Source organism: Bubalus bubalis, chromosome 10 (assembly GCF_019923935.1).
Source record: "Bubalus bubalis isolate 160015118507 breed Murrah chromosome 10, NDDB_SH_1, whole genome shotgun sequence".
In the NCBI taxonomy this organism is placed as follows: Eukaryota; Metazoa; Chordata; class Mammalia; order Artiodactyla; family Bovidae; genus Bubalus; species Bubalus bubalis.
The window spans coordinates 7,596,588-7,619,176 of record NC_059166.1 but is presented as its reverse complement, the minus strand read 5'-3'; the positions used below and the strand labels follow the sequence as shown (position 1 = coordinate 7,619,176).

The 22,589-nt window shown below is 42.6% G+C and overlaps 1 protein-coding gene and 1 non-coding gene across 4 annotated transcripts in view; one reads left to right on the top strand and one right to left on the bottom strand.

Annotated features, from left to right (window-relative positions):
* SLC22A3 (solute carrier family 22 member 3) overlaps window positions 1–22,589 on the top strand; it is a 99,217-nt gene that overhangs the window by 22,193 nt on the left and 54,435 nt on the right. For all 3 annotated transcript variants that reach the window (XM_044924024.2, XM_006051271.4, XR_003111807.3), the window contains exons 2-5: window positions 16,264–16,367; window positions 18,578–18,732; window positions 20,354–20,522; window positions 21,372–21,489. In XM_044924024.2, the coding sequence (XP_044779959.1) occupies window positions 16,264–16,367; window positions 18,578–18,732; window positions 20,354–20,522; window positions 21,372–21,489 (546 nt within the window). The remainder of the gene's footprint in view (window positions 1–16,263; window positions 16,368–18,577; window positions 18,733–20,353; window positions 20,523–21,371; window positions 21,490–22,589) is intronic.
* Window positions 5,634–5,705, bottom strand: TRNAW-CCA. The gene has a single exon. It is a non-coding gene; the product is annotated as a tRNA-Trp (tRNA).

Here is a 22,589-nt window from a genome sequence, read left to right as displayed (position 1 = left end):
TGCAAAGATATTTTTTCAAATTTTATTGAAGTATAGTTGATTGATGAAGTTGTGCTTAATTTCTGCTGTACAGAAAAGTGACTCGGTTATCCATATCCATATTCTTTTCCTATTCTTTGCCATTATGGTTTGCTACAGAATGTTGAATATAATTCCTTGTGCTGTGCAATAGGACCTTGATGTTTATCCATTCTGAATGTATGTTTGTGTCTGATAACCCCCAACTCCCAGTCCTTCCCTCCTTCTCTTCTGGCAGCCACAAATCTGTTCTCTATATCTGTCAGTTCATTTCTGTTTCATAGATATGTTCATTTGTGTCTACTTTCATAGATTCCATATGATATAAGTGATATCATATGGTATTTGTCTTTCTCTGTCTCACATACTTCACTTAGTATGTAAGTATGCTAATCTAGTATGCTAATCTAATCCTAGCTAATCTCTAGGTCCACCCATGTTGCTGCAAATGACATTGTTTTGTTTTTATGGCTAATATTCTATTACACATACACACACACACACACACACACACACATACCCCACATCTTCTTTAGCCATTCATCTGTTGATGGATATTTAGCTTGTTTCCATGTCTTGACTACTGTAAATGGTGTTACTATGAACATTGGGGTGCAGGTATCTTTTAGAATTAGAGTTTTCAATTAGATATATCCCAGGAGTGGGGTTGCTGGGTCATATGATAGCTCTATTTTTACTTTTTTGAGGAGCCTCCATACTGTTCTCCACAGTGGCTGCACCATTTACGTTCTTACCAACAATGTAGGAGGGTTCCCTTTGCTCCACACCCTCTCCAGCATTTGTCATTTGTAGGCTTTTTAATGATGGCCAGTCTGACCAATGTGAGGTGGTACCTCATTGTAGTTTTGATTCGTGCTTTTTAATACTTAGCAATGATGAGCACCTTTTCATGTGCCTATTGGCCATCTGTCTGCATTCTTTGGAGAAATGTCTATTTAGATCTTGTGCCTATTTTTCGATTGGGTTGTTTGTTTTTTTGTTATTGGATTGTAGGAACTGTTTGAATATTTTGGAAAGTAATCCCTTATCTGTTGCATCATTTGCAAATATTTTATCCCAGGCTATACATAAGATGTGTTTTCATTTTGCTTATGGTTTCCTTTGATGTGCAAACCTTTTATGTCTGAACAGGCTCCATTTGTTTACTTTTGCTATTATTTCTATTGCCTTTGGAGACTGACCTAGGAAAGCACTGGTATGATTTATGTAAGAGAAAGTTTGCATATATTCTCTTCTAGGAGCTTTATGGTGTCTTGTCTTACACTTAAGTCTTTAAGCCATTTCAAGTTTATTTCTGTGTGTGCTGTGAGGATGTGTTATAGCTTCCAGGATTCACATGTAGCTGTCCAACTTTCCCAATACCAGCTGCTGAAGAGACTGCCCTTCTCCCGTTGTATATTCTTTGGCACAAAGCTTTTTTTTTTTTGTTTGAGTCAGTTTACCATTTTTAAACTGTGTGGTCATTTATTGACTTTTGCTGACAGTAACTTCTACTTTTCCTATTGATTTATATAATGTTCTATTTCTCCTCTAAAACTTCTCATTGTACATTGTTTCTTTCCTAATATAATAGGAATTACTTTGCTGTTATGAGTCACCTGGTGTTTCTGACACTCATTCCGTGTTCACAGGACAGAAAATATCAGAACAGGGAAACACAGACCTTCCAAACTATCTGTTCAGTGTCCTGGGTTTTGATGTGAGCACAAAACTAAGGTTCCGAAAATTCTAGAATGATGTGTCAAAGTCAAAAAGAAGTGATAGGATTAGAACATTTTTTTTAATTAATTTATTTTTTATTGAAGGATAATTGCTTTACAGAGAACATGGCTTTTTAATATTCACAGCAAAATCAATGATTTTTTAGAAGATTAAAATAGATAAGCATAAGTGGGAAAATACCAAAGATTTACATCCTGAAGGCCAGTTTTTATATTCTGGAGAAGTAGATTTTTCTGTGGCACTATTGCTGGTCTTTCTTTAGCTTGGCTGCCTGTGTCGTAAGAGTGAGTTCTATTAGAAAATATGGGCTTTGGCAGACTTTAAAAGGTGTGTATGGTACTCCATGTTCTGACTAGATTATGAAAATCTTTGGTAATGGTGGTTTCCAAAAGGAGAAACAGTGTTTGAAACACACAAGCTGAAATCTCGTAAGATGTGATGGGTCTTCTTGATCCTAGAATTCCTCTTCAAGGCATGCCTGATGGACTGTAATATATATCAGGAAGTCCTTGACATCTCAAGATGGCAGATTTTGAAAATTTCTGTGTCAAATCCTCACATGGGAGGTGGGGGCGGGTGAGTCTGTCTTTGCAAAGCACAGAGAAGGTCATGTGTTTATTTTCCTATAAGGGATGGTTAAACTCATTGTGGGATTTATTATTGTTATTATTTTTAGTAGTTTCCCTCTACCTGTTTCACCCAAACTGCAATCAGATGGCTTATAAATCCTTCCTGTAGGTTCCATAACATCCTACAGCCCAGAAAACTGCCAAATATCTTTGTCTGTATTTGAGGACAATTTTTAAAGAAGGCAATGGCAACCCACTCCAGTGTTCTTGCCTGGAGAATCCCAGGGACGGGGAAGCCTGGTGGGCTGCTGTCTATGGGGTCGCACAGAGTCGGACATGACTGAAGCGACTTAGCAGCAGCAGCAGCAGCAGAGGACAATTTTTAGTAGCAAAATATCTCCTGGTACCATTTTCAAAATGCCAACTACATAAGATAGAACTACTTTTTGCACCTGTAAAAGTCCCCACATCTTGCTTCATGATAAGCTAATTTGACACCTTCTTTTCCCCAAACCGAAGAATCACAAAAAGGCATGTACATGTTTATTATTAGTTGTAAACATTGTCGTGTTTCTAAGGATAAGTTCTGTGTGTTTTGTTTGGCCCTCTGGTACTTATAATGATCAAACAGTGGGCTCATTCTTGGTACTAATTGTTGTATGTTTCAAATACAAATCAACCCCCATGAATAACTGCAGTTACAGCCCTAATAAGAATCAAGGAGCTCTGAACTTCTTGTTTCTGTTTATATCTCATTGTTTATTACCTGTGCTCACAAATATATCTGACCCATACATGCAGACTATGTCATCTGTTATTATTTTTCCCATTGTGCAGTCTGGACAGCTTTGTCTCCAAAATGTTGAATCATTTTAGTATATTTGTTATGTCCTTTTAAATGTCTCTACATTTCTTAATTATTACAGGGAACTATTATCATGTTAGGGACACAAAATCAACTCCAAGAAGAACCTCTGATCACTCTAATTAACAATGAGGCTAATATAAACAGCCTACATTTTATTTTCTTAAAAACTGGGATTGAAAAACTTTGTTGGAAAAAAATGGATTTCTGTGGAATGTGCTCATGTATGTTTATTTTAGGGGTCTGCGTAAGAGTTTTTCAAAAGAAACTGCAACCTACATAAATTAGCAGGCTGCTTTACATAATATTTTTCGAAACTTGTTTTATAATAAGTTGGCATATAAGAAGGTTAACAAAGCAACTGGAATTTTTTTTGAAATTATAATTTAATCTTTCATCCCCAAATGTTTATATTTTGCTTGCCATGACTTGATTATATTTCAAAACTCAGATTTTTCATTTCTTTTTTTAGAATAAGGCTTTCAGTGTATTTCTATAATGGTGAAAAACTTAAAACTACCTACTCTCTTTTCCAGTATAAAGAATAAGTTTAATATTTATGGTCTAATAATAGGTTTAATAATTATGATCTCATATGCAATAGACTGCTGCTGGTGCTGCTGCTGCTAAGTCGCTTCAGTCGTGTCCGACTCGGTGAGACCCCACAGATGGCAGCCCACCAGGCTCCCCCGTCCCTGGGATTCTCCAGGCAAGAACACTGGAGTGGGTTGCCATTGCCTTCTCCAATGCAGGAAAGTGAAAAGTGAAAGTGAAGTCTCTCAGTCGTGTCCGACTCTTCGCAACCCCATGGACTGCAGCCTACCAGGCTCCTCTGCCCATGGGAGTTTCCAGGCAAGAGTACTGGAGTGGGTTGCCATTGCCTTCTCCAATGCAGTAGACTAAATGTAGCCGTTTATAGTGATGGTATGGAAAAGAGATTCACAAACTCACAAATCCCATGCAGACTGTGTAGAATAGTAGAAAGACAAAAAACTATAGTAGATGAACATAGCTTTATCTTCTAAAAACACACGTGTGTGTGTATATATATTTGCATGTGTAAAAGTATAGAAAAATATTCATAATAGAGTGGGATTGCAGGTGATTATGGGAGATAGTGAAGGGCAGGGAATCCTGGTGTCCTGCAGTTCATGGGGTGGCAAAGATTCTGACACAACTTAGCAACTGGACAAAACCCACAATAACTGGTTGTTTTTCTTCTAACTTATATACATTCACCATGTTGCTTAAATAAAAAATAGTTTTTAAAAAGTATGGGCAATGCTTTTTTTTTAAAGTCATTTTATTTTTCAGATTTTTTTATTTGACAATACAATGATAGTGTTGTACTAACTGAGTTTATCAATTCCAAAACAGGGACCTCTAGTAGGAGAAGTGACAAGTTCACCTTACAGACAAAATTATGGTATTAGGACTTTTCTAGAAAATTCAGGCTATGTGGTCACAGTTAAGGTATGTGACCTCTGGAGCTCACTGAAATAGATTTTCATGAAGGATCTGGTAGGTAGGGTGTCTCCAATCCAGGGTGGGTGTCTTATCTAGGTCTTGAAGAAGGAAGGCGTGGGATTTTTATCTGACAGAGAAGAGATGGGAAAATGGTGTTCCAGACAGAGAAAACAGCTGGAAGCGCATGAAGGTAAAAATAACTCAAATGTGGGTGAACAGGCCAGTGCAGCCAAGAGCGATGGGTGGTAAAATTGGAAAATGTGTTGAGGCACTATGGGAAGAGCTTTGAAAGCTGTAATAAAAAGCCTGCACTTTCTTCTCTAAAAAGTGAGCAGCTATTAAAGATTTTCATCAAAGAAAGGATCATCTCATTTCCAAGGCACTCCTCCCTAATACCACATGTAGGACCTGTTATTATTCTAAGGTAGATTATTATTTTTGTGATATCTCATAAAGACACATGCTGAGCAGACCCATTTTGGGAGGCCTCTGCCTTGAAGCTTGAATATAAAGTATTGGTGTTATGTATGGTTAATATCGGGGCTTCCCAGGTGGCACAGTATTAAAAAACCCACCTGCCAATGCAGGAGATGCAGATTCGATCCCTGGGTCGGGACGATCCCCTGGAGGAGGAAATGGCAACCCACTCCAGTATTGTTGCCTGAAGAATTCCATGGACAGAGGAGCCTGGTGGTCTACTGTCCATGGGATCCCAAAGAGTCAAGACATGACTGAGCAACTGAACACACATGAACACGGTTAATATCACAGAACAGGGTATCTGAGAAGTCAACTCATCACCAACACTCAAGGCTGATTTTGGTCTCCAGGACAGAAAGTGAAAGTGAAGTCGCTCAGTCCTGTCCGACTCTTTGTGACCCCACGGACTGTAGCCTACCAGGCTCCTCCATCCACGGGATTCTCCACGCAAAAGTACTGGAGTGGGTTGCCATTTCCTTCTCCAGGGGATCTTCCCAACCCAGGGATTGAACCCAGGTCTCCTGCGTTGGAGGCAGATGCTTTAACCTCTGAGCCACCAGGGAAGCCCCTAATACATACTGGAGTGGGTTGCCATTCCCTTCTCCAGGAGATCTTCCTGAGCCAAGGATCAAACCCTCATCTCTTGCATCTCCTGCATTGGCAGGTGGGTTCTTTACCACTAGTGCCACCTGGGAAGCCCTTGAAGACCACAGACCTGTTGAAACCAGAAGGTTGATGATCATGACTCCAGAAATACCACCTTATGACCTCACCATCAATCAGAAGAATGTCCATGAAGGGAATGGCAACCCACTCCAGTATTCTCCAGAACAGAGAATACTGGCAAAAATATAAGTCAGATATTGTGTGCCACTTTAAATGAACACTGTTTTAGGAAATTTAGATGAGTACAGTATCTCAGACACTTAGTTAAAAGTTATCCTGTTACCAAACCAAACTTGAACGGACAATAAAGCCAGTCTACTCACACAGGGTTGTGGTGAAGGAAAGAATGACGTCTATTGTAGCTTGTGTTCAAAAGATCCAAATCCCCTGATGGCTTTCAGAGAAGGGTCTTTAAAGGCAAGGTGAGGAAGGGGGTCACAGTGTGCATGACACGCTCATGGACATTCTTCCGATTAATTGATGGTGAGGTCATAAGGTGGTATTTCTGGAGTCATGATCATCAACCTTCTGGTTTCAACAGGTCTGTGGTCTTCAAGGGCTTCCCGGGTGGCACTAGTGGTAAAGAACTCACCTGCCAATGCAGGAGATGCAAGAGATGAGGGTTTGATCCCTGGGTCAGGAAAGTCCCCTGGAGAAGGGAATGGCAACCCACTCCAGTATTCTTGCCTGGAAAATCCCATGGGCCGAGGAGCCTAGTGGGCTATAGTACGTGGGTTCCCAAAAGAGTTGGACACGACTTAGTGACTAAACAACAATAACAAAAGGGGAAATTAAGTTGAAATGAAGTCATTTTAGTGGGCCCTGATTCAGATGACTGATGACCTTGTTAGATGGAGATCAGGACACAGACACACAGAGAGGAAGGTCATGTAAAGACAGAGCGAGAAGATACCCATCTTCAAGCCAAGAGAGGCCTCAGAAGAAACCAACTCTGTTGACACCTTAGTCTGAGATGTCTGGCCTCCAAACTGTAAGAGAATATATTTCTGTTGCTTAAAGCCATACTTTGTCATGGCAACCTTAGCAAACAAATACACTGGCCGTCCTTGGTGGTCTTTAGCTTGTCGATGCATCATTCCAATCTCTCCCTATGTCTTCCCAAGGTGTGGCCCCTCACCGCAACGTGTATGTCTGTGTCTCCGCCACCTCTTCTTATAAGGACACCAGTCATTACATTAGGGCCCACCCTGAGCCAGTATGAAGTATGACCTCATCTTAACTAATTACATCTGCTTATGCGAAGAGTTGACTCATTGGGAAAGACTCTGATGCTGGGAGGGATTGGGGGCAGGAGGAGAAGGGGACGACAGAGGATGAGATGGTTGGATGGCATCACCAACTCGATGGACATGAGTTTGAGTGAACTCCGGGAGTTGGTGATGGACAGGGAGGCCTGGCGTGCTGCAATTCATGGGGTCTCAAAGAGTCGGACACGACTGAGCGACTGAACTGAACTAACTGAACTGAAGACCCTATTTCCAAATAAAGTCATTTTCTGAGGTTCCAGAGTGACATCAACTGGGTGAGGGCTGGGGGACGCTAGCCAACCCAGCATACTATGTGAAAATTAACTACCCCTCAGCAGGCATGTAACTTGTATACTTATAACCTCTATGGCTACCCAGGGTTTTCAAACTCATCTGCTTGTTAGACTGGATTCTGATTTAATTGGTCTGGAGCAGAGCTTAGGCTTGTTTTCACTTATTCCAAGTCATTTCAACAAGCAGTCAGTGTTGAAAACTACATGTTAAAACCATTCATTATGGTATTTATTATCATCATCATGAAATTAAAAGACACTTGTTCCTTGGAAGAAAAGCTATGACAAACCTAGACAGCATAGTAAAAGCAGAGGCATCACTTCACCAACAAAGGTCCTTCCAGTCAGAGCTGTGGTTTTTCCAGTAGTCATGTGTGGATGTGAAAGTTGGACCATAAAGAAAGCTGAGCACTGAAGAATTGATGCTTTCAAACTGCAATGTTGGAGAAGACTCTTGAGAGTCCCTTGGACTGCAAGGAGATCCAACCAGTCCATCCTAAAGAAAATCAGTCCTGAATATTCATTGGAAGGACTGATGCTGAAGCTTAACCTCCAAAACTTTGGCCACCTAATGCAAAGAACTGACTCATTGGAAAAGAGTCTGATGCTGGGAAAGACTGAAGGCAGGAAGAGAAGGGGGAGACAGAGAATGAAATGGTTTGATGGCATCCCCGACTCTATGAACATGAATTTGAGCAAACTCCGAGAGATAGTGAAGGACAGGGAAGCCTGGTGTGCTGCAGTTGATGGGATCACAAAGAGCTGGGCACGACTTAGTAAACTGAACAACAACAACATCCTTGTCATTAGATCACTAACCATAAGGTAGTTGGGAACATTTATTGGGTATTTAACGTCTCGAGCGTTATACTAAGTACCTTACATATATTATCTGAGAGTGACAGCATCAGCCAGTTCTCGTGCTCATTTTATAGATAGGGACCCAGAGGGGTTAAAGGCGTTAAGAAGGGTTTTCCTGGTGGCTCGGTGGTGGAGAGTCCACCTGCCAATGCAGGAGCCACAGGTCTGATCCTGGATCCAGGAAGATCCCACATGCCACAGAACAACAAAGCCCACACACGACAACTATTGAGCCTGTGCTCTAGACCCGACCCCTGGAGCCTCAACCCGGAGCTCATGTGCAGCAACTGCTGAAGCTTGCGAGCCCTGGAGCTGGTGCTCCACAACGAAAGAAGCCCCTGCAATGAGAAGCCCACGCGCCACAACTCAAGACCGGCCCCTGCTGTCCACAGCTAGAGGAAAGCCCATGCGGCAACAGAGACCCAACACAGCCAAAAATAAAAATAAATAAATTTATCTTAAAAAAAGACTAAAGAAAATTGCCAAGGGACACAAAGTTAGGAGAGGTTCGATCAAGACGCCTGGGCTGACTCCAGAGCCGCAGCGCCTCTGTTCTTGGGTCTGTACAGATTCAGAGTCAGTCAGCTTTCTCTTGTCCTCAGATAGTCTCGGTTCTTTAGAGAAATCGTAAACATTTTCAGATGAGTAATTGCTTGTCTTTGCTACAAAGAAATAAAACAGGTTGGACGTCTAAGGTTTGAAGGTGAGTCATGAAGGTCTTAATAAATAATGAGGCATTATTATATCCGAGTAAATTTAGCTTTCTCCTTTCTTCCAGTTTCGCAAGCTCAGACAGAAAGTTGTGTGTTTAAAGGCCATCTCTCCATCATATTTCCAAGTTTGTTTGCTTGACTATATGTGAAAAGTGAATGTTGTTCAGTCATGTCTGACTCTGTGTGACCCCATGGACTACACAGTCTATGGAATTCTCTAGGCCAGAATACTGGAGTGGGCAGCCTTTCCCTTCTCCAGGGGATCTTCCCGACCCAGGAATCGAACCAGGGTCTCCTGCATTGCAGGCAGATTCTTTACCAGCTGAGTTACCGGGGAAGCTTCTATATGTATATGAAGTGTGACTGTTATTGACCTTGGAGAGTGGCCATAGGGCAAGAGACACCCTGTAAACCTTGCATCACAGGGTGGTGCCCCTTTACACCAGGGATCGCCTGTTCTAGGCGACTTTCGCAGATTCTTGGGTTTCTTGTCTCTGGGTCTTGCTGTCCTCTCCCTGGAATCTTGTTCTGTCCTGGGGTTAGGGCTTTTGCTCTGGGCCTTTCATTTGCAACCTTCCAGACTCTTCCTCTATCCTTTAGATCTTTCTCCTCCTTTGTTATGAGCGCTCTTGATGCCTCTGGTTTTCTGAGTAAGAAACTCTGTCCCATTGCCCCCTGCCCCACTGGGGGCATAGACACAGGTGGTCCTTCAGCTTTAAGTCTGAGCCTGCCACCCTCTCTGTGGCAGGCAGATGTGGACCTCATTGGCATGTGTGCTTCGGTCCCTGTGCCTAGGTTGCCCATAGCCCTGCTCAAACACCCTTCTTTCCCCTTTGTTTCCCTTCTAAATGCAGCTCATTATTGAAGGCTTTGTTGATGTCCCACTTTCTCCATGAATCTGACTGCTCTGGATTCCCACCAGTCATGTGTTTCACTGTCTTTGGCTGCTCCAGGTCTTGCATTTAGTTGGTCCCATTCAGTTTAAATCTCAATTGCCCTATGTTTGCTTCCCATAAGCTACCCTGCCTCCTGGTGGCTCAGTGGTAAAGAATCTGCCTGCCAATTCAGGAGACCCAGGTTCGATCCCTGGTTTGGGAAGATCCCCTAGAGAAGGTAATGGCAACCCACTCTAGTATTCTTGCTGGGAAATCCCATGGACAGAGGAGCCTGGTGGGTTACAGTCCATGGGCTCTCAAAAGAGTCGAACATAACTTAGCAACTAAACAACAGCTCTGAGCCATGTGATAAGCTCCCCATGGAGGCAGAAATGAAGCCTGAGCTGGTATTCCTCCTGGCCTCATCTGTGGGATGCCAGCACACCACTGGAAGCTTTGAATACTTATGATCAGTTTCCATACCTGCAGCTCATCATGACGGCTCACACAGATCAGAAAAGCAGGAAAATTTTGGTATGCCCAAATAATACCCAAATAATGCTATCAGATCATTTAAAGAAATTTTCGTTAAAACTAGAATTAATAATGACATGCTTCCCTCTCATGGAGATCCAACCTAAATGATTTTCTTTGTGATTGCAGTGTTTTAAAAATGTTTATTTGTTTGGCTGCTCCAGGTCTTAGTTGCATCATATGGACTCCTTGGTCTTTGTTGCAGGATCTTTTTAGTTGCCACGTGCAAGCTCTTATTTGCAGCGTGTGGGATCTAGTTCCTCAACCAGGGGTCAAACCCAGGACTTCTACACTGGGAGTGTGGAGTCTTAACCACTGGATCACCAGGGAAGTCCCTATGAGTACAGTATTTTAAACCATTAATAGGCTCTGTGATGGCAGCTTGTTGATTAGAAATGGAATCCATCCATGGGATCAATGTGTGATTGGCTGGTGCTAAATGTAGCCAGAGGCACCCCACACCTGGTGGTCAAACCAAGGGTGTACGTGATGTTGATAACACTGATGAAGCGTTTGTTGGCTGTTGATTTCTAACCGAGAGCAGATGAGGAATGGCTCGATTCACAACACATCCTGAGAAAGTCAGAGCAGAGGCACTCAGGGCTGATCATTCAATTCCAACGACTTCTCTTTCTCCCACAGCAATACAGAGAACGAATACTGTTTTTCATGGCCGTGGCCGGAGTCAAATACCGTGATGTCCTCTCAACTTAGACTCTCTTATGTGAGAGTTTGTTCAAGAGGACTAAACAGCACGTCTATGGAAAAGTCCAGCTCTCCCTCCTGTTTATCCTGCTCTAGGATGCAGTGGGTTTTTCACCTATGTTGAAGTTCCTCAGCACAGCCTTTTCCAGTGTCTGAATCTCAGCCTTATCTGGTTGCCAGACATTGGGCGGAAGAAAGCATGATGTGTTGCGGACAAGTCCAGGCCCTCGCCACCCAAATATTTCAGTTTCTTCCCCAGGGAGTGAGTCTTTGAAACTGATTGAGACTTTGAAATACTTGCTTGGTGGAGGATGGAGGGAGGCGCTCCTCGCGCATTAGGAAGGAGGCAGGGGTCACTCCCTGTGGCTTCAGGAGCTGGCAAGCCCCCTCCTGAACTCCTGCTTTTTGCATCCTTGCAATATTTTCACATTACTTCCTCCCTTTGACCTTTGTGTATTGAAGATATTCTGTTGCCCTGGTTCTAAGGATAATTTAGACATCAAAACTTGAGCATGTATCTGACGATGACCTGATTCAGCATTTTATCATTACAACTCAAGTTGACATAATGTCTGTTTGGATTTTAACATCTAGGAAAAGCTAAGAAAAGCACTTGGTTGGAAGCCCTTTGAAATGATCTAATTAGGCTAGAGTTGTGCTTTCTGCAAATGAAATGATGAGATCCTTCCAGAATTCCATAAACAGTTGCTTGAATCCTTATCTGATTGGCTTTCTGCTTGTGCCAAGGGGAGTAATTTTCCTTGTGTAGAGATGAGTTGAAATTTAAATAAAAGTTACTTTAAAGGAAAATTAACAGGATGGGTACAATGGATTTATGAGCATTTAAAACTAATTTTCGGAGAAGGCAATGGCACCCCACTCCAGTACTTTTGCCTGGAAAATCCCATGGATGGAGAAGTCTGGAGGGCTGCAGTCCATGGGGTTGCTAAGGTCGGACACGACTGAGCGACTTCCCTTTCACTTTTCACTTTCATGCATTGGAGAAGGAAATGGCAACCCACTCCAGTGTTCTTGCCTGGAGAATCCCAGGGATGGCAGAGCCTGGTGGGCTGCTGTCTATGGGGTCGCACAGGGTCGGACACGACTGAAGCAACTTCGCAGTAAAAATAATTTTGAATGTGTACACTTATAAAAAAGGAGATGCTTCACTTGTTCTTGGTAGATTGCCTTAGGATGGACATAAATGTTTGTGTCTTTGATTCAGGTAGTTCTGACAAGAGATGGGTTTTAGGTCTCCCTGGAAACTACAGCAAAATTTTAGTACTTTTTTTTTTCAGGAAAAAGTCCTTAGTCTATAACATTCATTGGCGTCAGCGCCTGCCAACCTCTCTTTAGACACAAAAACATCTCAGACCCAGAGCTGTCTGGGCAGCAGACAGCGAGCTCAGAACTGATTATGACACACACTCCCCAGGAGGCAGGGGTCTGCCTCCCAACTGTGCAAGCCGGAGTCAAAACCAAGCCCTTCAGCCTTGTGACTGAAGTGTCTGTTCCCTGTGCTGGAAACCTGAGTGAGTGTGTGCGTGTGTGCGTGTGTGTGTGTGTGTGTGTGTGTACGCGCACACTCTCACGCACATGCATTTCTTTCCAGGTATGTAATTTGTTTAAATTAATTTACTTTATGTTTTTGGAGAGCTTCCCCTGTAGCTCAGTTGTTAAAGAATCTGCCTGCAATGCAGGAGACCTGGGTTCGATCCCTGGGTCGGGAAGATTCACTGGAGAAGGACATGGCAACCCACTCCAGTATCCTTGTCTGGAAAATCTCATGGACAGAGAAGCCTGGTGGTCTGCAGTCCATGGAGTCGCAAAGAGTTGGCCACGACTGAGCAACTAATACACACACACACATGCTTTTGAAAGATAGCAGGCTCCCAGTCATAAAAAATAAAAAAAAAGAGAGAGAGAGAGAGAGAGACCACGTATATAAAGCAGGAAGGGTTGGGGGAAAAAAAGATGTAGATTTTAGCTGTTTTGGAAAAGCCAGAAAAATAAGGAGGAGACAGCTCCTGCAGACCCCCTGCCCTGCTCCACAGCATCTCAGAGCCTGGGGGTCCTGTCCCTTCGCCCCCACGGAGCCGGGGAGTGGTTAGAAGCACTGGGCGTGCAGTCACTCAGCTGTGTCTGACTCTTTGTGACCCCAAGGACTGTAGCCCACCAGGCTCCTCTGTCCATGGGAGTCTCCAGGGAAGAGTGCTGCAGTGGGTTGCATGCCCTCCTCCCGGGGATCTAGTACTGCCTGGGGTCCTTGCTACAGCTGGAGCCCGTGCGGCCGCCACCGCTGCCTCCCTCCTCCTTCTCAGCCTGCACCAGCGCCCCCTACTGGCAGAACCTAACCGGGCCCTGCTGGCCCAGGGCTCTGAGAACGGTAGTTTGCACTCCCCCAACAGAGTGTTCTTGCCTGGAGACTCCCAGGGTCGTCGGAACCTGGTGGGCTGCCGTCTATGGGATCACACAGTTTCGGACACGACTGAAGTGATTTAGCAGCAGCAGCAGCAACAGAGGATGCGATGGTCGGATCATCAACTCCATGGACACGAGTCTGAGCAAGCTCTGGGAGTTGGTGATGGACGGGGAAGCCTGGCGTGCTGCAGTCCCGGGGTCACAAAGAGTCAGACGTGACTGAGCGACTGAACTGAACTGAACGTCCGTAATACAGAGCAAAGCATAGAAGATGCTCCATATGTGATCCAGATGGTATCATAGTGCTTTAGAAAATAAGTTATCATAGCACATTAACCACTTAAACATTTAAATTAATTTTATTGTCATCTGAAATATGGAAAAAACATTTTTTTGGTAGCTCCTCTTATGGGAGAGTTAAAAATGTCATCAATTTTATATTAAAGAATACTTTTTGTGTATTTAAAAAGTATTTAGGGGCATCTTAATTCACACAATTCAAAAGGAGCTAAATATGTTCATTAAAAGGCTTACTCTTGCTGGGCCTCGCTGGGTGGTACTGGAGAAACATTCCTATATATATGGCTAATCCAGGTGTCTGAAGCTCAGCTGGAGGAATCAGCTTCTACTGTTTGGGAGTTTATATTTGACATTGGCTGATATCAGCATATTTTCTGAGTCAGAATGTTTTCTCTGGCAGTTAAATCTCCTGTTTGATTTCTGAGATTTTACATACTTTAATTCTAATTGCATTCTTTACATGCTTAATTCCAATGAGAAATTATTTCAGATGAATAATCACCTGCAAGTTTACTTAAAATGAAATTGTTGTGCCTTGAAAAACCAGCACCTATATTAACGATAAATCCCTTATAAGTTACAACTTCTATGCCTATATGTGTATTTTCTTACTTCTTTGGGGGCCTCCCTGGTGCCTCAGACGGTAAAGAATCCACCTGCAATGCAGGAGACCCGGGTTCAATCCCTGGGTTGGGAAGATCCCCTGGAAAAAGGAATGGCACTCCACTCCAGTATTCTAGTCTGGAGAATTCCAGGGACAGAGGAGCCTGGCGGGCTATAGCCCCTGGGGCCGCAAAGAGTCAGACATGAGAATCTTACTTCTTTAGTCTCCATAAATCTTTTCAGTAGCTCTATGAAGTGGGCCACCTACTACTGCCCCAAGTCTTCTTTTTTCCAGCTTCTTTTTTTCCAGCCAAACTTAACCAGTTTAAGTGGTTAAAGTGCTAAGATAACTTAGTTTCTAAAGCACTATGATGCCACCTGGACCACATATTGAACATCTTCTATGCTTTGTTCTATATTTCAGATGTTGGAGGAGTGCAAGCTACAAATCAGCTTCCAGCTTCTTTTTTTCCAGCTATATTAGTCAACAGGCCATACATTAGCTATGGGACCAAGACAAGAATTCAGGTTCTATAAGTAAATATTGCAGTTTGCTTATGAATATGTATCTATAAGACCACTCATAATTCTTATCCCAATAACATTAATTTTCATGTCGCACTGCAGTCTAGAGCAGTGCTCTTCATGTTGGGGCAAGCATGCCATTTGCCCCAGGTGTGAAGAGATGGTCATGCGGTGGGGGGGTCTGGATTCTTCAAAAGGAATCAGCTTTCAGAGCCTCAGCTCACACATGTCCAAAATGGATGTCTGAGGATATGTCGCTGATGAGGATAAAGGTCTTTTCTTAATGTTCTTCCCCTTTGCAAAAGGACTCCTACCTCTCTCCCATTTTGCTATGATGTACTGACCTGGGGTTTTAAAACCTGTGGGGAACCAGTGGGGCAATTTGGAATACTGGTAAGGAAGTAACTAGGAAAGAAAGCAAATGACCTGAATGATTTGATTGAACACCTTTTTATAAGCCTGGTGGTTTCCATTTCTTTTCTGACAGCAAGACTGGGAGTCATAAATGGCAAGTTGGTTAACAGAAAAGTTAGAAATGATTTTATTGATGGATTGTTCTGTGAATCTTGGCATTGAGAAAGAAGCAATAAGAATCGGGTAACAATCCTATAACAAAACTCTCTCCATTCCCATTAATTTATTTATACAGATAAGTTTTCTTGGCATATAAGTTTTTAAAATGAAAAATCAGGAATAGAATTGATGTTGAGCCCTAACTCATTCTAGTAATAAACAACCTTCAACCACAGATTTCATGAGCTAGCTGGAAAACCCCGAGCTTTCTTAACCTTATTCTAGAAAGGGGGAGGTGCATTTCCAACAAAACTTTACTCCTGATAGGGCTTGTTTTTCAAGATTCATCTTATCTTACATGTTTATATCATGTTCTAAAAGTAACTAGAATGTAACCCAATCAGAAAAGATTCTAATATTTAGAAACATTATCTCAGGACAAAAGTTAATTAACTGTCAATTTATATACATAACACAATATTTTCTATATAAAATATTAGGATATATCCATGTGTGAATGAAACTAAGAATTCAAAGAGGAGAAAGATTGGGGTCAAATTTTAGACTATTGCAGAACTTGTTTTTGCTGGATGATGGTAGGTGTCACATGGCTACAGTACTGTACTGGGTACTGTTGGGAGAATAGTGTACTGAAAATTACATTGATAGCAGATAGTGAAACTGATAAAGAAGACACATATCGCTGTAAAAGCATCTATGTGATACACTTAAGAGTTTTTATTTAAGGAGCATGTGAGCAAAAATGTTTAAGGATACAAAAGATCAGGTATCTTGAGGAGGAGCATTGCCACGGATCTCTCATGGGTTTTCTTTGTCTTCCCAGTTTGACCTCGTTTGTGTCAACGCTTGGATGCTGGATCTCACACAAGCCATCCTGAACCTGGGCTTCCTGGCCGGGGCGTTCACCTTGGGCTATGCAGCGGACAGGTAGGCATGGGTAAGACAGCCACTTCACGTCTAGAAGATGGTGTATACCTGTGCAGAGGAAGATGTTTCATGTTAACTATTAGGAAGCTATGCTTTCAACATTTGGGAAAGAGTCTTCATGCCCCCACTCTTGATGCTGAACACCTGTTTGGTTGGACTAATTATTTCCTTCTTCTTCAACTGCATCTCCTTACCCCTTGAACTGTACAACCCACTGGGGCTGCTCCGCTTGGGTCTCAACACGTTTGAGAGTGAACATAGACCAGCAAGGCAGTGACTTTGTGTCTGGGCCGAGGGCTGGCTTGGCTGGACGCTCTGGAGATGATTCCATGCACTTCAGTAACTCCCTAGTTGTGGTTTGATTGATTTAGTCATAAAGTCAGCCCCTTACAAATTTGTTTCATTCAATTTAAAAATGGTCACCCCAGCTCAGGAGGGTCTCTTACAGAGCTGCCGACAGCAATTAATTAGCGAATTCCAACAAAACGCCACAAATCCTGTAGGCAATTGGTCATTGTTTGACCAGACCAAGACTTCAAAATGGGTAGAACCTTTGGTTTCTGCTCCTTCATCTTCTTTTTCTTGAGCTGTTCCCCAGCCCTCCTCAGCATGAGATGTCTCCCTAATCCTCTGGGTCCGGTGCTGTTCCCCCTCTCTTATCTGTGTCTTTCCTACTTCCTGCTTCCAGCCTTTTCGATTCGTCTTTTCTTCCTTAATCCCCTCTCATCCCCCACATCACTCTCTCTCCTAGGTGGCTGCCATTTGGGTTTGCTTTTTAGGATTTCAATCTGTATTTCTTTCATTTTGTTGTTTCTCTTTCTAATTTAAACATTAGGTTTTGCCTCTGAGTGTTTCTCTTTTACAGTCAGTAAAGGTATCTTCAAACTACAGTAAATCAGCTACTGGGGGGAGGTGGGCTTTTCCTACTTGTATTCCAGGAGGGGCTGGGCTCCTGACCTCGGAGATGACCTGGTGTTCTGGGGAGGAAGACAGAGTCGTGCATGTTCCTTTGCCCCGCCTAAGGGCTGACCGTCTTTCAACTCCTTCAATCTCATAGTCTTGAAGGAAAGGACAAGAAACAATGGAGTAGGTCACCTGTCTGTAAGGGGCTTCCCAGGTGGCTCAGTGATCAAGAATCTGCCTGCCAATGCAAGAGATGCAGGTTTGATCCCTGTTCAAGAAGATCCCCTGGAGGAGGCAACCCACTCCAGTATTCTTGCCTGGGAAATCCCATGGACAGAGGAGCCTGGCGGGCTACAGTCCATGGAGTTTCAAAGAGTCAGACATGACTTAGTGACTGAGCAAGCATACATCCAAATTCCTGGCCCATCGTAGGTACCTCTTATATTTATGGAAATATTATTATATATCCAGGGCATTTCTAATCCAAGGTTTGAAAATGGTACGGCTTAAATGAAAAGCCAATGCATACATTAATGGCAGATAACCTGGATGTTCAACACGAAGGACTCTAGGTTCCTTTTCCCTGCCTCCCTTTCTGACCTGCAGTATTCTTGCCTGGGAAATCCCATGGACGGAAGAGCCTGGAGGGCTACCACCCGCAGGGTCACAAAAGAGTCAGACACAACTTACCAACTAAACAACAACATGTCTGTGGGAGGACAGTAGGAAAGGCAAATGAATGCCTTTAATGAATTTAAAGTAAATTCATTCAAAAGTGGTAAACTGAGACCACTTTTATCTCCACTGTGAAGCAAGAAACTGTGTGAATTTGATGGAAATTTCTCAGGAAATTCACCCCAAGTTGCATGACTGGTTTATGGTTGAGCCAAGATGGAAGGCCGGGCCTCTTGGCCGCCGTGACCATTTCCGCTTCTTTCTGTGCCTCTCCTTCTGACTCCACCCACAGAAATGCTAGGAAGTGTCCAAGCGGCCACCAGGGAGATCGTATGGGAGAAAACGTTGTGGGTGAGGGCATGAAGAGATGGAGAAGCTTACCTCTTTTGGAAACTGCAGTCCCAAAGGATGCATTCTGTGCTTTAAATTTCATAATGTCACTTCAGAGGCATATGTTTTTATTTGCCCAGGTTTTGCTATAAAGCAAAACGTAGCACTTTCCATAATCCTTGACATGGTGATCAGGAAAGTTCTGCACTTGAAGTTCTTTTAACAACACTTACAATGATAGTCTTCTCATCGTGTTGGAAAAAACGTTTAAGGTAATCTCTTCCTCTTTGATTCTCAAAAAGGTACGGCCGAATAGTCATTTACTTGCTGTCGTGTTTCGGTGTTGGCGTCACTGGTGTCGTGGTGGCGTTTGCGCCCAATTTCCCCGTGTTTGTGATCTTCCGCTTCCTACAAGGCGTGTTTGGAAAGGGGACATGGATGACCTGCTACGTGATCGGTAAGACCTGGCTTCGTCTCCTGGTGTGTTTGAGAATCAGGGTTTGGGGGTGAGAAGTGCCGCTGCTCAGCCTTCCTCCGGCAAGTCTGGTGCCGCTTCACTCCTACTGCAGTGGTTAGGAGGGTGAGAGACAAGCCGTGGAGTCTTTAGAAATTAAAATTCCCACCATTGTATTTGGGATATATTATGTATAGATGTGAAAACCAAATATGAAATATCACAAAAACTGGAGTGAACCACTTTCTAGCACTTTCTAGTCATACTGCTGTTGCATGCTTTCTCGCTTTGCCTTCTTCTGTCTTTTTTTCATTTATTTTTGGCTGCACTGGGTTCGCGTTGCTGTGCGCGGGCTGCTCTCGAGTTGCGGTGCACAGCTTCTGTTCACGGCGGCTTCTCTTGGTGCAGAGCGTGGGCTCCAGGGAGCTTGGGCGTCAGTCGTCGCAGCACATGGACTCAGTAGTTACAGCTCGTGGGTTGCAGGGCGCAGGCTTAGAAGCTGTGGCACCTGGACTTAGTTGATCCATGGCGTGGGGGATCTTTCCAGATCAGGGATCGAACCGGTGTCCCCTGTGTTGGCAGGCAGATTCTTAACCACTGGACCACCAGGGAAGCCCTTGCTTTGCTTTCTCAGAGATTAATTTTAGTTCCTTGAAACATTTTAAAAGCATTTTCCATATATTTCTATGACACAGTGTGAGCTAACATTGCTGTGCTCTCAAATATTATTCCTTTGATTCTATTCCTTCCACACAAGTGGAGCACTTTTAACCACACAGGAGATATGACCTGAACATGAGAGCTTCATTTGTAAACCTTTGCTATCTTCTATACCCAGAAAGATGGGCTTCTGAAGAAAAACTTCTCTTTGCTCCTTGCTCCTGTTACTGGAAAAGGTCCTGGCTGTTCTCTTTCCAGTCGTGTCTGGGATGGGCACCTTCTCAGAGTCACAGTGGATTTGTGACCAGGGAAACGTGAAGCCTTTTCTTGGATTATCACTCCAGACCTGTGGGCTTCCACTCTCTTCTATTACTGCCAGACGATCCCTCTTTGGGGTGCCCACTTCGGGGATCTTTCAGATCTTTTTTGTGGGTGGGGAAGAAGAGAGAGACCTGGGGGCCCTAATGGTTGATGGCTGGCATAGGCGGGGTAACTTCTATGAAGCGTTTTTAAGGAAACCTCAGTCTTGTTGAGTTTTCCTAGTTGTACTCTTAGGACAGCAGTAAGGAGCATACCTCAGGATGATTAGAATGGAATTAGGGGCAGACAGAAACCGATAGATTCCATGTGCAAAGCAGGAGCTGCAGGAGACGCGGATTCAGTCCCTGGATTGGGAAGATCCCCTGGAGAAGGATATGGCAACCCACTTCAGTAATCTTGCCTGGGAAATCCCATGCACCGAGGAGCCTGGTGGGCTACAGTCCATGGGGGTGCAAAGAGTCAGACACAAATGAGTGACTGAGCATGCACTGGGTTTGACCAGAGGGCTTGGGAGCACAGTGAACACTGCACAGTATCCTGGTGATACTGACGGATGGGTGTAACAGGTGTAATGTCTTTGTTTCTTTCTTTGTTTTAGAACTGATATTGAGCTTCCCTAACCTCTGTGTTTATTTTCCTTCAGTGACTGAAATAGTAGGTTCAAAGCAAAGAAGGATTGTGGGAATAGTGATTCAAATGTTCTTCACCCTTGGAATCATAATTCTTCCTGGAATTGCCTACTTTATCCCCAATTGGCAGGGGATCCAGCTAGCCATCACACTGCCCAACTTTCTCTTCCTCCTTTATTACTGGTAATTTGATTTTGGTCATTATCAAATTTATTCTTACTCAACAGGCACTTAGAATGTATGCTTCTAAACAAACATGGACATGAAGGCGATTACGGAGATGTCTAACATCTCCAGAAATGGGCTTTGAGAATTTCTAGAGAATTTTCAGAGGTTATTTATTGATTGATTTTTGACTAATTCTTATTATTAAATTATAAAATTCTGAAACACATTTAAAGTAGAGTATTAATTATGTTTTGTTATTTTGTAGCATTTTTAGGAAAACCACGAGGCAACAGACTATACCTGCCAGTATTTCAACATGCAATTTAAATGCAGTGAACAAGATTGCTTCTCTGTATATTTTACTAAGCAAACTAATGTTACTCAGGAGTTCTCAGGGGAATGATAAAATGTTAAGAGCCTCAGAAAATTAAATTATCAGAAAATTATAGGTGTAGGCATTTGAATCTTATTAGAGTGAACATATTTTAATTATTCCTCTAATTTAATTTTAATGTATGAGCAAATCAGTTTACATAAATTAGGTTCTCAACCTTTTCTTAAATGCTCATTAAATCCCAGTTCTTTTCTTCTGTGTAATTGAGGACGTGTATTCTAATATAGCTTTCTTGCAAGAGCAATGTAACATTGATTTATTTTGTCATGAGCAATGATTCAGTTGTCCAGTGAGCATTTTTTCCCTTCCACTATAAGCTTGCAAAGGTAATCTACATTTCAGAGAGCTAATTCTAAGCTCTCAGAATCTTCTAAGTATATATCTAATTGTAAGATCCATTTTGAATGAAACTCAAGTCATAAACTTTTGAAATTCACAAGTGTAACTCAAAAAAGACTTCTTCTCATTAGGGTTGTTCCTGAATCTCCCCGCTGGCTGATTACTCGGAAGAAAGGAGATAAAGCCTTAAAAATTCTGAGGAGCATTGCCAAATGCAATGGGAAATACCTCTCGCCAAATTACTCAGAGGTAATTTTACATATTACTGGTAACAAGTATTGTTAAAGTGCTTGAATTAATTTCTCACGCACATATCATCAAACATCTGACTAATCATTGATAATTTGACTTAAAAAAAGAAAACCTTGGGAGGAATCATAGAAGTAATTGCAGAGTAATTATAGTGTTATAGCTGAAGTGAACTGGTCATTTAGTCCATATTTTAATAGTTGTACCAAATTACTAGATCTCATAGTAATTAACCATTCACCTTAATTGCACAAACTATAAATCTTTTCTTAACATTCAATTTTAGTCTAAAGTTTTGTTTTTAAATTTAGTCTTGCAAATATTATCTATGTCAAGCAGAGCTTGGACAAAGATGTAATGTTTCAGCCTTTAAACTTATAGATGCTAGGCAGTCTGCCCTCCCTCCCATCTTCCTTTCCATCCTTCCATCATCCCTTCCCTCAGCAAAGGCGTTTTGGATTCCTCTGTATCACTGCACTGAGAGAAAAGAGAGGTGATGTATTAAAAGCTCATTCTTGGAAGATTCTCAATATGCTGTTGAGATATATATATATATACATATATTTGAAGCAATGCCTGAATAATTAGAGAGTAGCATCTAAAAAAAAGGATTTTGCTTTAGAGGCAAGGACTCAGTGGATGCAGAATAACAGAAGGATTACTATAAGAGAATATTTAAGAAGAATTTTTAATATTAATATTGCTAACATTGTTTTCTTTTGTAGCATTCAGTTTGTTTAGTTAGAAAGTTCTGATAAAAATGGGTTTTGTGGGTTTTATTGTCAACTCCTTAGCTTCGTAGCTCCCTAGAGCCTGGTCAGGTATATTTGGATTTCTGCCTTCTTTCACTTGTAGTTAAGTGTCAAGCAGTGGGGTCTGTGTTTACAAAGGTTTCAATGGACCAGTTGTCACTGTTGAAAGCAGATTCGTGATGAATTGGATCGGTCAAAAAGTTCACCTTACAAACCCCAATGAACTTGCTGGCCAACCCAATACCTTGAGGTTTGTTGTTTAGCTGCTCAGTCATGTCAGACTCTTTGAGACCTTATGGACTGTAACCCACCAGGCTCCTCTGTCCGTGGGATTTTCCAAGCAATAAC